Here is a 14,778-nt window from a genome sequence, read left to right on the forward strand (position 1 = left end):
GCAGCTCGGAAGGGGAGATTAGCAAAGTCTGCTGCTTGATTCTCAAGTCTGGGATATACTAGAGGGTGGTTTTCAGCAATTACTGAGACAAGGTGCTGTGCAAAGGAGGCTTGGAGAGAAAACCATGTCTGAGCAGAATACTCGCATATAGTAGGAGAAAGAAAGAACAGACCAAATTAAAAGTGTATTTTTTTAAAAATAGTATTCTGTTTATACTTAGTATTTAAACAACTACGCCATTAAGACTACTTCACTGGAAAGAACATTCTTTACGTTTTTGTGTGTGTACTCATCACAGGTTTTATAGATCAGAATACACAAGGTAAGTTTCCTCTAAAAATACAATAGAGTATTGAATCTGTTTAAATAAAACACCATTGCAGTTGTGAAACAGGAAATGGTTATGATTTAAGACACATCTCTGTGGAAAACCTTTCTGTGCTATATACATATACATCTCACATATGTATATTTAAGAAAACCCACAAATGTAAGCGATCTCTTTTTGGGCTTTTTGATAACCAGAATTGTCATAGCGTGGCTGTCTCGTATACAGGTGTATACATTTTATTGTGAATCTGAGTTTTCCTGTCACAGACGTTTTTTAATAGTACATTTTTATACAAGAGCAGCTGCACTCAGATGATCTGACCAGCAGATGTAATCTAAGATATTTGCAATGATGTTTCTTCCATGTTATAAACAAAAATACTGGGTTTGTGCCTTACTGATGTTTAAGGTTCATCCTTTCTAGCTGTTTGGATAAATATTGCTTTTCTAGATAAAAGTTATGATGTTCTAGTCCTGGGAACATTAATGAGACGTGTTGGTTTTGCCTCTAAGTGCCTTGGTTTGTAATACGTTCCAGAAATGTATTCCTGAATGTTTTTTTATTTCTACTGTTGTGATCCTATGACAAGGTTTACTGCAATTCTTAGCTGTATAAGCAGAAGAATGTCAACAGTAAAGGGAGATGAGTTCTGTAGGGCATTGATGGAACCCTATTGAAAACGATTCCATGAAAAGCCCTAGAAATAGTGACACTAGAAAATGTATCACCAGTATGTGTTTAGAATCTATTTTAGCTGGATTTATTTAAAGAAGATTAAGCTGAACCTCAGAAGAGTTTAAAGACTGGAAAGGAGTATATTCATCATGGAGGAGTACACACAGTAATAACCTACTTGCATGGGGATGATTAGATGCTGCTTTAAAGGTCTGTCTATTGCTTATGTCTCAAATTCAAAACCAGTATTTCTATTCTACAAAAAGACAAGCTACAGCACAAGGTGAAGTAACTTGAATCTTTCCTCTTTTTCTTCCAGTTCCTATGTGAAAGTTCTACACAATTTCTTATCCTGCCTTCTGTTTCTGTCCTTCTAGAAAGGCCCGAGTACGTGTTTAAATTAGTAGCCTTAATTTAAAAAGAGGTGCAATAGTTAGCATTAATAAGAATACATAATTTGAAAGCAAGTAAAAATATTTTTGGCAAGACTCCTTTTCTAGCTGCATTGCTCCAAACGAATTAACTAAATCAACATATGCTGAAAAATATTTGTCTTGGTGTTTACTGAAACAAGAGTCGGATCCTTTGTTAGAACCAATGTGTCTCCAATTCTTAGCTTACTGGATGAAAGGCATAATTTAATTTTTTGCTAATTATTTTAAAGTGTTTTGAGGTCCTAACTGGGACCAAAAGAATTTTCTTTTCAAGCTGTATGTGATATGATATGTGGAACACAACATAAGGAGTGTAAGGAGAGAACTGTAATGTCCGGTACAAGAGAATTTAAACAAGGCTATTTTTTCTGTACCAGTACACTAAATGAAAAGGTATACCTGAAGCATCAAGAGTAGAGAGTCAATGATAGTGCTGCAAGAAAGCATAGCTTGAGACTGCTTTCTATATATATATACACACACACAAAATAGTTAATTATAAAAGTTGAAATGCTTTTGGTTAGGACCCCCCCCCCCAAAGGTATCCTTTCTTGTATTCTTGGTCTTGTATCAAATGCCTGTTCACATTCTAATCCATTGTATTAATCCCTCCTTTTTCCTCCCATAACACTGTTGTATTCACAGTTAAGTTGTTGCCATTTGGCTTGTTTGTATAGCATTCCGTATGAAATATCTCACAACGGTTTCTACTTCATACCCAAAGAATTCCCCCTTAATTGCAGCATGCTGCAATATTATCAAACGCATGCTAAACACAACAGGTTAAAACAAGAAATGAAGACTACCACTGATACTGCAGGAAAAATCTGTGTAGGCAGAAGTAGTCATCGCAGATGGGATTCATTCAGTATCCTGCTGTTAGTTCTACCACCCACAGAACCCCTATTATCATTTCCTAGCAAACACACTTCATTAGCTCTTAAGAAATCTGTATTGTCTGTTCCTGCGGATAGCTGAAATTACTGAGCAGATATGGGTATAAAATAGTTAAAGTTCAGGTCAATTAAAAAAAAGTTCTTTAGGTTTTTGAAGGTCATAATAATTATTGTTTGTCATCAAATGAAAATACACTTAATATAATTTGAAGAACCACTTCCAAATTTATCCTTTATTACTAAAAGTGTTCTTCCTGCCAGTATTGAGCGCTAGGGTATTGTGGTACAATTGTTCTCCCTGTTCCCTACCTGTTTGTTCGTTTGTCCCAATTAATGAAGTGGTACTATAAACCTGAGAAAGCGATGTGCTGTCACAGAGGAAGGAAGCAAGGTTTGGCCTTTTTGCTGAAGCACAAGCTGACATTCCTGATTTGTATACAGGGTGGAGTTCTGCATTCTTTTTATTCCTGTGAGTGTTGACAGTGATGACAGTTCTTATGGGAGAGACAGTACTTTGATCATGTGCATAGCTGAGTATGAAGAGGAAACTTGCATTAAATTATTGTAAGGGACACAATGACTTAGGAAAGCTGGGAGAGTGAATGAGAAGCTAGAAATTCTGATTATTCTGCCCTTTTTCTACAAAAAAATAATGCTGTTGTGCTGTAACACAAGTTATAAAGCAGCTTTGCTGCAAGCAGGATCAAGAGATGGATCCAAATTAGAACAGAAAAATCCCTGAGTGCTTGTTTTATTTTAGATGGGGTAAAAAAAACCCCACCTCTAAAATTATGAAAAATTGCCTGATCTGATTCACAAATAGTTGTATCAGCACAACTATGAGGAGGGAGGCACTGTGGTGTAAGGGTGGAAACTCCACAAGTTGGTGTAGCTGCCAGAGTATTCTCATACTGTTAAACTACAACCAAAGAAATCATAGTACCCTTAGCAGAATGTAATTAAAACTTCCAAATAATCCATTCCTGTGGTGGTCAGTTCATTTTGAATAAGGGGAGAGTAATTGTTTCCAAGTACTTTGCCTAAAGCAATGGAGTAGACTACAGGAATTTCTGGTTTATGAGTTCTTCATAAATTACCAAATCAGAGTCACATGGCTTTATATTCTTAAAGTAAAGTGAATATTAGCTGCTAAATGTTAGTTGCTAAAGGTCATGGAATTATAGTATGAAGAGCTTGCTGTTCAAGCACTATCTTGTCACTTCTTGTTCCTCTGTTTACCGAATTGTTAACCAACATATTTAATGCCTCAGAGAATCTCCATCTTACTATTTTTTCCGTCCTTGTAGCTTTACAGATTTCCGTGAATGAAACAATAGAGATTTCACATGTTGATTTCCTCAGTTAGTTTCATTTTGGCCATCTGGTGGTGATGTCACATATAATCACTTGTGTCTAACAAGCACCTGATATGTTTTCCTTCCTTGGGGAATGAAAGTACAATTCATATACCAGCTCTGTATCAGGCTGTATTTGTACTACAGGCAGTGGTTCACTATCATGAGTCAGATAAATAGGAGACTAGTTCAGCTGTTTCAGTTACTTTAGACCATTTCCTGCAACTTTACTCATCCTCCCAATTAACATGAATACATGTTTGGGTTTTTTTCCAAGTTAGCCATTAAAGAGGTTAAGCAGGTTGGGCCCTGTGACTAATTTAGTTTCCTTGGCTCTGACTGCATTTTGCTGCTCCCCTAGAGTATTCTGTAATACTTCATTAGCATGCAGGGGATAGTCTGAGATTCCTAATTGTAGGACAAGACTTGAAAATGTTCTCAAAATCTCAGAGCTCCACAATGAGAAATCCCAGCCATAAGTAAGACTAAGCATGGAAAGGAGAATACAGAAGTACTTTTATTGTAAGATCACATCTTGCATTACCATTGTCGTCATTAATATAGCTCCTTACCACTATTCTTCCATGTTCCATATTGATTAAAAAATAAACAAACTACTACTGCCACAGCAAAACTTGGTGAAAACGGTGCTGCAGTAATTGGATGAAGCTTTTCAACCTTTACAGGAATTTGTTCTTCCACTATCATTGCAAAGGGAGTAGGCAATCAGTTTTTGTCATTGCTGATGCCTTATCACAGGCAACAAATGAAATACAGTTGCCAAACTATTTTGCCAGACAACGTTTAAATATAGTACTCTCATTTTAGAAATGTCAGCAATATAAAGAGGCAGCAGCTAAATGGAAAGAGCATGACCTATCAGTGAGCAGTACACATTTCCCCTACCAGTGTTTATTTGTGAATCACGATGAATGTTACCTCCATGGATTGAAGTCCTGATCTTAGTCATTTGCACAGAAAATGGGTTTGTTCAGGAGCTGAAGCTTGTCTATACAGACACTAACCTGGAACAGGAAAAGCTTTTTGTTTTAAGTTAGCTTTAGAAATCACCTTAACTAAATTAGAAAAAAAGGCACACACTGAAATAAGAGTACTCGCTTCAAGGGTACCTCTTTGCAAGGCTTCTCTACCTAGGGCTACGTGCCAGATGCTAGTGCTGAAAGAAAACTGATTACTCCTTCCATACCTTGCTCTAAGAACCTTAGATAACTTTCCTCTGTTGTCTTTTATACTACCTGGTGTGCTTTAGCATGGAGGAGCAGAAAGTATATAGATAGTACTGCAGGTGTTATATTGTGAGTGCGGCATTTTTGCTTTTGAGTCAAGCCACTGACTGCAAGTTTATTTCCATCTGTATCCTATTCAAGTAAAGAAAAAATAAAATCTATTTAAACATAAACACCAGTTTTACTTCCCTTATCTTTTGCAGAGATTTGTGTGTTAAGAATCACAAACAGGAAGGAATATTCTGCAGCCTTCATAGAAATTTCTGACAGAGATGCACTAATAGAATAGCCAGTTGCAGACAGAATTATTTCAGTAGAAAGTGAGTTTTCATAACCCAGATGCTGCTGCCCATATGTACTTTCTCTCCCTAGTAGGAAATCAAGCAAGTCAGATACCAAGAAGCCTTAAGAGTTGAAGTAGGTTAAGTTTACCTAGAAGTGCAGTTAACTGTGCTCCAAGGGCAGGTTAGCAGAAGCTCCTCTTGCTTTTCAATTAACATCCAGAGATCAGACAGCTTATGTTGATGTAGCTCAGTCCCAGTGTGCTAGGTTCTAGCTAAGGTGAAGCAAATCCTGCAGTGATTAATGTTTTTTTCCCCAGCTTGTTTTCCTCGGCTGTGTAATTGAAAATTGCTAAAGCAGGTCATTTGAAGTATGTGTAGTATCTTAGGAACTATAACTTAGTGATCATAAATTTGCATTACAAATGCAGGTATAGCTCCTCACCTGGCATAAATTTTCAATCTGAACCACTTATTAACCGTACCACAACCCTGACCCACCCTGTAATCACCACTGGCCTAGTATCTGTTCATTTGAAGCTGCCATTTTCTTCTAGTTTTTATTCTTTGTTCCCTTCTTCTGGATGCTTTTGGTTTTATGTAAAGAAACAATGAGTTCTTACTACTTCTCATTCATTCTTCTGCAGTGAGGAAACACTGAAAAACCCATATAGAAATTATGAAAGCAATAAAAGAATCAGCTAAAACATATCAAGGAAAGATGCAACAACAAGGAAAACTGGGAAGTGGAAGAAATGTTGAGAATGCATGAAAGACATATGTCACCTATTCTTCTCAAATTGAGTAATGCTGTATCTGTGTTTTTTTTAAAAAAAGCTTTCAGAGAAATGTGTCTGGTAATCTTGCTCTACACAGGAGGTACAGCTATTAAGCTTAAGCAGAAGTATGAATTTTGAAGAAATTAAAGGCAACGCAGTGTTTGGAATGTTTACCATGTTTACCATCAGCAGGTAGGGTTATCAAGCTCCTGAATATACAAAATACTTAAGTTATGGCCAGATACTGCTGTCAGAAAGACTGAAGAGCAAAGCTTTAATCAATCAGAAAGATTTAAGGTGTTTCAGTGAAGTAGATAAAAAAATGTACGTAAGCATTAAATCATTAAAATTACTTAAGCATCTTAATCTTCTCAAAAGCAGATTAGGCTAGATGTAAACAAAACATGACACGAAGTCCAGTTTTGGTTTCATACGCTATGTATCCTTGGTACAGAATTCAGTATGTACAGTTCTGAATGCTGATTTTCGTAAGATACTATAGGCTTCTACAGTCTCCAAAATGTAACACTAGCTGTGGAGTTACTTTAACAGCTATCTGCAAAAACCACTAATGACCCCCCATCCTAGCAATACATATATTACTTCTGAATTTTCAGGAAAAAGGAAAACTCCTTGAAGTCAGTTCAGTGTTTGTTTATGCTCATATTAACTGCTGCCACAGTGCATGCTTTCATTATTCCCTTTAAATTCTGTGATTTTCATAAGCTCAAATGGCAGATGAGGGGCCATGCAATATCAATTTTCTCATACAATATGGGTATGTTATTACTTCTTTGCAAAGCTTGTGATTAAAGGAAGAGCCTTTCAGAATAATTCCTTAGCTCTACTGAACATGAAGGACAATAAAAGATTGTTGCCAGTAATGTAGTTTTTAAAAACCTCTAAACATTTTGCATGGTGTCTTAATAGCAATACAGCTTTTGCTTTTAAACCTTGCAGAACTAAGAACTCTTTAAAAAAAGTAAGGTTTTAAAAAGAACTTTTTGCACCCTTAATTATTGCACCACAAGTTGACAAAAGGCTGAGAATTAAGTCTTCACAGTTGGCACACTATTAAATGACATTTTAAAAGTAAATGGAGCATTTCAAAAGTTCTAACCAAAAAAGATATCATTAGAAGAAAAGAGGCTTAATGCTATTGTAAGAAATATTGTCTAATTCTATTAAGTTTACTTATAGGAATTTGGTCTTTTTCAAGGTACTGTTGAAAAAGTTTAACATGGACCTTGGAAGAACTACAGAAATAAAAAAACACTTATGCTAAAAATTAGGTTAATAATACACTTGAGCATACTTTGTCCAACATGTTTAATTCCTTGTTGCTCAATGATTTATTCTTTCTCTAATTACAGCAGATGGATCAGGTACAGTTTTAGAATTAACTTCCCTATGGTTGTAACTTGCTTCATTTACAGTAAAGATGACGAGCCACCAAATTCATGCTCCAAGAAGAGGTCTTTAATGATGGCCAGCACCAGAGGACTCTGAAACAAAGACAAAATTTAGACTGTTCAAACAGCAGAGCAAATCAATTCAGGAACATAGTTCAGGACCGTAGTTCAGAACTTAGAACAGCCAACTGTATCTATATCTGAGCAAAAAACTGGCAGGTTCAATTGCCCTGTCAATTAAAACAAAACCCTCAATCTACATACATAAACTTGGCCAATACTAAAAATCCTTTTTCACAAGTTTTAAAGCACTATTATAGGCAAACATCCATTTTTCCTCAGTTTTGGTATGGTCCTTTCTAAATTAAAGTTTGCTTATGCTATTATCCTGAAGTCTACTGGGTGATATTTTCACTAATTACACATTTTAAAATTTAAATATTGCTTGCATATAAAACTAGGAGCAAATGGGCTATCTATCATGGTGCAGAAAGTTAACTGAGATATAGCAGCTCATGAAAAATTAAATTCCAGTGTGAAGAAACTGTCCGTAAGTATCTAAAGACTACTTTATAGAAGATATAAAAATAGAAATTCAAAATACAAGTTAAAACTTTTTAGTTTCTTGACAGTTAAACCAGCAGCTACTCTTGATCATGCTGATTTAAGTAATCCCATAAAAGAATTCCCACCCAATCAAGGCATACAACTTCCATTCTGCTCCTAAACACTGCGCAAAGGACAATTTAAGACAAAGGCAGCATCTGTGCAGATTCACAGATGTTTCTAGGTTATGAAACCATCAATACAACCACAACAATGCATTTTGAAATAGTCTTTAAACATTCTCTAAGTCCATAACTTAAACCCCAAACTTATGTAAAATATGCTGAGCTCATTTTTACTGCACTCATTTAAAAAAATACAACAGGGTATTAGATATTTAATACTTACTATCTGCCACTGCTTTTTTGCCTGGAGAAAAAGAAAAAACAAGCTGAATGACGACAGTTTATAAAAATGTTTCCTATTAATTTCTTGCAGATAAACTCAGATTATATTACTTATGATTTGCTAATTCAGCTTGCACAAGATTCACAAAGTGTACAACATGTGCTTTCCATGGTACATGTCAGTAAACATTATATTGATATTTTAATAAAGTTGTTTAGTTTTAATTAGCCAAGACTCCATGCATTTAGAAATTGCAGCCATCAAGACTCCTACTTTAAACATATACAGAATGGTACTCTTTTACATAGTATATGGATATATACACACACAACATACAGATGTAAACTGAAGTGGTAAGAATAGAGTTTGCTTTAAAAATCTTCCTTTGTGAATTAAATAGCTTATTTTACATTCCCATTGTAATTGTTCTTCTAAAATACTGATTCATAGTGATCAAACAAAAATAGATGGAAACAATTCATCATAAGGAAGACAGGCATAAGCATCTGTGCAATCTCCACCCTTGGAAATAGTCATTTTAATTATAAGTAACCACTTTAAGCAGTGGTTTGGACCAGGTGAGCTCAAGACGTTCCTTCCAGCCTATGTCATTCTACAGAACATGCTGTATTATTTGCACAACTGTTCCCCAAACCACAGAAGGGTCTATAGCCATTAAAAGCTATTTTCACTTTAAAATAATGCTTAGCGTATGGTTGCACTATATCAAGGTTTTGGCTCTCAAAACCCTACACCATCACATCTATTATCTAAATCATAAATGAAAAAAGTAGCAGGACATAAACACAACCTTGAAACAGACTGTCAGTTTTGAGTTCTCTTTGAAATTAAAGAAGTTAAAGCAAAAATTAAACTATTTTTTCTTCTTCTCTGGCTGTTCAACTGCTTATATTTACTCAAGATTTTAAGTGTAGTGTAACAGTTTTGGACATGCTACAAGTTATTTGGACAAAGCTAGAGAAATATTGAGGTAACATCACTCAGCTGTTCCCACAGTGAAGGGTTCCCTTCCCTGTCAGATTTGTCTACAGCCTGTAACATTTCATCATTCATGACAGCTAGTAAAGGGCTTGACCTGGAGCTGAAATTGAAGAACAGAACCTTTAAGCCACCATTAACTGTTGTACCCTTCTGCTTTGATGGACCTGGCCCGCTCAAATTTATTATTTTTACATTAGATGTTCTGTTTCTTCCTCTGAGAAAGTGATCCAGTACCATCAAGTAACACAGTTTAATGTGCAGTGATGCATCTCCCATTTTGAGGTGCATCAGCCCAAAATAAACAAATAAAGTACTTTAACTTTCACAAGTTCACATGGCAAAACCTTTTAAAAACTGTAATTTTTTTTTGCAGATCTTGAACAAAAACTCAAAACCATAAGGGTTCTAAACCAATTTCTAATCAAAGTAAGTTCTAGTTCAGAAGAGTTTCACAATCCCCTTCAGGACAAATCTACAGGAGAAGCCTCTAGCTATATGTTGCGAGATGTGTGTTTTTCAAAACCAATTCCTATGTTACCTAATCTTCATAATGTAGGTACAGTTACACTGGTGTTTGAGTATTTTTGTTAGTGTAACTTTGTATGCTGAGCATGTTAAAACTTCTAGATTTTTATGGCAAAGACCTGGCCTTAAGTAAGAGTGTTAATTTCTTATTTGCTGGATATTTTCAATGACTGATTTCTAACCATTAAGCATGTTCTTACCTATGAACCTTACCTACGAAGTAACAGCTAATGAAAACTATAATGTGTAACTTACCGCCATATGAAATTTTGTAATAGACATAAGCTGTTAACGCTACACCAGCCCATATTTCTTGATACACGGTGGCGAAGTAGAATTTCATGGCTCTCAATGACTTTGGAAGCATGTTCTGCACCATCTGAAAATTATAGGAAGTTTTGCCACAGTGAGTTTTGCAACTGTATTCTTACCTGCTATATGTGTAATATATATACACATGTTTATGTATATACATACTCCTGATATGTATCAGCAGCAGTTTACAGGTTAAAAAAAAATCCTTAAACATGCAAAAGTACTTGTTCCAAAGCAGAGAAATTAAAATTCAGAGTTACGGTTACAATTTATGGGCTAAGACAATTTAAAAAAAAAGTTACAGTGAAAGGGTTCAAAGATGACTCAACAGAGCATTTACAGCAATAGCTATGCTCCTCTCTCCCTGTCAGTGATAGCTTTTTTTATTAGTGTTTCCAGATTCCCTCAGGAGGAGAACCTCGTTCCAGACAGACTAGAGGCTCCTTCCTTGACTACTCAGTTTCCCTCCCTCCCCCAAAGCTAAAATGTCTCTCCCAACATGGTAATTTCTACTCAAAATAGCAAAATAAATTACGTTAAGCTACTCGATTAATGATTCATCATTAATACTTTCAAAATACACCCTAAGAGCACGAAGCCTATCAATGTTTTTTTCCTTTCTACGTAGCTTTGTTAGACAAACAGAAAACTGTAATGTTTTAAGACAAAGCTTACCCTAGTTCCCACACATTAGTACGTACTTGCACCACACTGCACCAAAATACTACATGTTCTACTATCTTACATACAGCATTTCACCCCAATAAAGTCAGCTATATACACATATGGACAGTATAAACCAGAGTCTCAGGAAAGAAAAGCAGATTTAGTATTCTCTGATGTAATGCTTACTTACTTATTTACCATTACTAAATGTAAAGCATCCTTTGGCAAGCATCAAAGAGAAAAGGATGCAAGGGTAGCCAATGTCAAAACAACCGGAAAAATCTAGGTGCTTTTTAATGACAGCATCTTCACGGTAATTAATGTATCATTATAGACAAACCCACATTTAGGCTTACTTGTTTATGAACAGATATTCCAATCAAATTTATTATTGTGGACGGATTTCCTGAAACAGTGTCGTGATAGCATTGGTGAAAGCACAAACTCTGCACCTCCCTCAAAATTTCCAGTATTGGTAGTTTCAGGTGAATGATGCCATCACAGCAGTAATTCTGCTATAGCGAAATATCAAGACATACTAACGAACAAGGAGACTGAATAGAGCGGAAGGATTTTCCCACCAGTACAACACAGAGAACAAGCCATGCTATTCCCAATTAACACTCTGCTACACCCCGGCAGGGGCCGTTCCCCAAGGCCTCGGCGGACGCGACCGTTGTTCAGGCCTTTTTTTTTTCCCTGAAATCTAACGGGAACAACGCTGAATTTGCTTTCTTATGGACCTCCCCGCCACGACCCCACGGCAGCCCGGGACCTGACCCACGCAGCTCCTTCCGCGCGGGACGGGGTGGGGGGTAACGGCAGAGCTCGGGCACCGCCGGCCGCACCTCTCCCCCCCGCACCTCCTTCCCCAGGCCGAGCCACAGCTACCGCCCGCCGCACCCCGATCAGTGCCCGCCAGCAGCCGGCGGGGCTGGCCTGGGCCGGAACCCACCGTCAGAGCCCGGAGCCGCCAGCGAAGGTCACCGGGGGTGGGGAACGGGCTGCGCCACCGCCGCGGGGGATGCTGGGAAAGGAACGAAGGAGCGCAAGGAACGACCCCAGAGCGGCGCTGCCGCCGCGCAGCGCCCCCTACGGCCGGGGAGGGCGGGAGCATCCTCCGCCGCCGTGTGCCGGGCATCAGCCCGCCGCGTCCCGGCGTCCCGCGGCCGCTCCGGGCTAACGGAGCTCAAGTCGCTGTAGAAATCCGCACCCCGTCCCAGGGTCCGTTTCACCACGGTGTTTTTGCCCACCCTGCACCTCGCTCCCGCTTCCCGAGAAGGGAGCGCGGCAGGGGCGCCCTGGGCGAGGAACAGCGCCGGGACGGCCCGTCCCGAACCTGTTCGTGGTGCGTCGGTCAGAGAACGGCCTGTGCCGGGGGAGCGGGAGGCACCCGCCTGGTCACATTCAGGCGAGCTGAGACGTCTGCGTGCCCGCAGGCAGGCTCCACCGGGTGAGGGGAAGGATAGGGCGGCTGGGATTCCACAGCCGCTCTCGACCGTTGTTCTGGGGGTGTGAGGGGGTAAACTGACCACCCCGCGCCGCTCGGGGCTGAGAAGGGAGGGAGCCTTCCCCCGGGAAGGGCAGGGGAGGGACGAGCAGCGGCCCCGCCTCAGTCGCGGCGGAGGAGCCGCTAGGTCACGTGCCAGGGGCCGGGCCGGGTCGAGGGCGGGAAGCGGAGCGGCGGCGCGAGGCGCGAGCAGTGAGGCGAGGCGAGGCGAGGCGCGGCGAGGCGCGTGTCGCCGCCATCATGCTGCGGCGGCTGACCGGGGAGCAGATCAGCGACTGGTTCACCATCGGCAAAGCCGTGACCGCCGTCGAGTTCTTGGGCGAGGAGGCGCAGGCCGGCGCCCTGCGCGGCCCCCCCTGCCACCCTCCAGGCCCTCCCACCGCACAGGAGCCGTTAGAGGCTGTGGGGTGAGTGTGGGGTGCTGGACCTCTGCTCTTGGTGGGGAGATGCCCCCCAGGCCCGGGGTGATGGGTTGACTGAGAGGACACCACCTGGAAAACTGGAGGTTTTCCTCCAGTGGTGCATGTGCCTGTGGCCACAGGTGTGCAGTGCATTACTGTGGGGTCTGTGCATGCATGGCATTGTGTAGTTATTGGGTTCTGGCCTGACAGCGTCTGTGTAGGGTGTTTGTGGCTGTAGGCCAGGTGTGGGTAGGTGTATTTTTGTGGGTCTAATACTCAAGCTATTTTCTGACTTGGTAATTACCTCTATTGATCATCACCAGACACAGTATGCATAGGATTTGCTTTCTCTGAAGTGTTTTTGTGCTGTTGTGCAATTGCAGAAAGTGCTGTTGAAAAACTGTGGAATGGTTAGAACAGACCTGGTTTGTTCTGATCCAGCTGTGTAGCTTAGGAATTTTGGCAGTAGCAAGTGATAAAATGAGATTCAGGAGTAAACTTGCTTGTTTGTTAGGGGATAATAGTATCAGAGAGTGTGTTTTTATGCATTTAACTATTTTAGATGGGATATTAGAAAAAAATTTTTCACCGAAAGAGTGGTCAGGCACTGGAACAAGCTCCCTAGAGAGGTGGTGGAGTCACCATCCCTGGAGGTATTTAAAAGACGTGTAGATATGGCACTTGAGGGCATGGTTTAGGAGACAGGGTGGTGCTGGGTTGAGGGTTGGACTTGATGATCCTAGAGGTCTTTTCCAGCCTTAGTGATTATATGATTCAATCCATGAACAGCACTGCTGATTTGGGCTGAACTTTGTTTTCGCCCCATACTTTCTTAACAGCATTACTGGCTTTTTTGTCATGTTGTTTTCAGTGGTTGAGCCATGAATGTTGAATAACTATTTTACAGTATGTAATTTTTTTGACTAGTAGTGTTTCATGCATTACTTGTAACTTGTAACACTTCTGAGTAGATTCATCCTCTGTTTATACCAAAGTTCATAAGGAAATATTCTTAATAATAAGTAGGTGCTACCCACCCTATAACTTTGTTGGTAAGCTTAATTCATTATGCTACAAATTTGTGAAAATTTTACTTATTTCTTGTCTGTTATGCTTCCTTCCTCTAATGGTCCTCTCAAGCCAGCAGTTTTCCACCAGTTTTGATTCTGGTGTCACCTACAACAGGTGTTCTCCATTATTTTAACTTTTGTTTTCTCTGAGCAGTGGTTTATGGTCTGTTTTCCTGAATTGACTGCTGTGTGTTTTCTAACTAAACTGTGTATGTTCATTGCTCTTGTGACTTATCTGAAGCATTTAAGTTACCAGGGTGTTGTTAGTTCAAGGTATATTGGCATGTCACTCGTTAGATGTGTTTTGTTTTCAGATGGCAGCGTTTACAGCCAAGGAGGAGAATACTATGCATATTTGCAGAGCAGTCAGGTATATTTGGTTTTCACTTCTGTCTGGATATTGGGAAAAAAAAGTAAAACCCAAACTTGGGTGCTGCCTAAACTGGAAGGTGTTGTGGCAGTGCATAGTAATCTTGATATTTAGATCAGGTTTGGTTAGTGTATCCATGGCGGCTACAGAAAGGTGTTTTGTATGCACTTCAGTATACTAAAATCTTTTTCAAAATTAGCTGGAGGTACAGTCTAGAGTGAGGGTCTTTCTTTTCCTATATGATGTATAGCAGTATGGGGTCACTGTATTTCAGGAGCTCTTTTAAAGGGTGTACATTGGCTTCTGAGAAAGAATGAACCTTTTGCCCAACATCTTAACACCAGATATTCTGACACTTCAGTAGAGACTGTTCAGACTCTCGGTTTTTGTCTTTGCTTCAAGGAAAGGACAAAACTGGCACATCAAAATATCTACCCTCTCTCATCCTTTAATATAAAAGTGCTGCCACTAGCAAGCTCTGAATTTCTGACTGAGAACTACTGGGTTTTATGCAAGTAGCTATTAATTAATTGTTATTATATTTTCTAAAAGTGA

General features: G+C 39.5%; 2 protein-coding genes across 4 annotated transcripts in view; one reads left to right on the forward strand and one right to left on the reverse strand.

Annotated features, from left to right (window-relative positions):
- Positions 1 to 7,310: 7,310 nt before the first annotated feature.
- Positions 7,311 to 12,457, reverse strand: ATP5MJ (ATP synthase membrane subunit j). 3 transcript variants are annotated; one of them, XM_075104043.1, is made up of 4 exons: positions 11,828 to 12,457; positions 10,147 to 10,270; positions 8,365 to 8,385; positions 7,311 to 7,503 (listed from the first exon to the last, which is right to left on the reverse strand). In XM_075104043.1, exons 1-4 carry the CDS (start codon positions 12,011 to 12,013, stop codon positions 7,478 to 7,480), a joined length of 357 nt encoding a protein of 118 aa, XP_074960144.1. In that variant the 5' UTR covers positions 12,014 to 12,457; the 3' UTR covers positions 7,311 to 7,477. The 3 variants fall into 3 exon arrangements, with proteins under 3 accessions (XP_074960144.1, XP_074960145.1, XP_074960146.1); XM_075104044.1 differs by having other exon boundaries at positions 11,736 to 11,855; XM_075104045.1 differs by lacking the exon at positions 11,828 to 12,457 and adding an exon at positions 11,229 to 11,273.
- Positions 12,458 to 12,605: 148 nt separating this feature from the next.
- The window catches only part of TDRD9 (tudor domain containing 9), a 92,161-nt gene continuing 89,988 nt past the window's right edge, over positions 12,606 to 14,778 (forward strand). Inside the window, exon 1 of the mRNA XM_075104047.1 lies at positions 12,606 to 12,789. Within this exon, the coding sequence (XP_074960148.1) occupies positions 12,623 to 12,789 (167 nt within the window). The 5' untranslated portion in view covers positions 12,606 to 12,622. The remainder of the gene's footprint in view (positions 12,790 to 14,778) is intronic.

The sequence above is a fragment of the Phalacrocorax aristotelis genome, chromosome 9 (assembly GCF_949628215.1).
Source record: "Phalacrocorax aristotelis chromosome 9, bGulAri2.1, whole genome shotgun sequence".
In the NCBI taxonomy this organism is placed as follows: Eukaryota; Metazoa; Chordata; class Aves; order Suliformes; family Phalacrocoracidae; genus Phalacrocorax; species Phalacrocorax aristotelis.

Excerpts from the sequence above, each read along its gene's own strand:
- ATP5MJ (XM_075104043.1), bottom strand. The coding sequence starts at position 12,013 with ATGCCCGGCACACGGCGGCGGAGGATGCTCCCGCCCTCCCCGGCCGTA. Across the intron at positions 8,386-10,146 it reads TTACAAAATTTCATATGGCG|GCAAAAAAGCAGTGGCAGAT; the intron begins GTAAGTTACACA and ends CTTTTTCTCCAG. Across the intron at positions 7,504-8,364 it reads CAAAAAAGCAGTGGCAGATA|AGTCCTCTGGTGCTGGCCAT; the intron begins GTAAGTATTAAA and ends TCTTTGTTTCAG.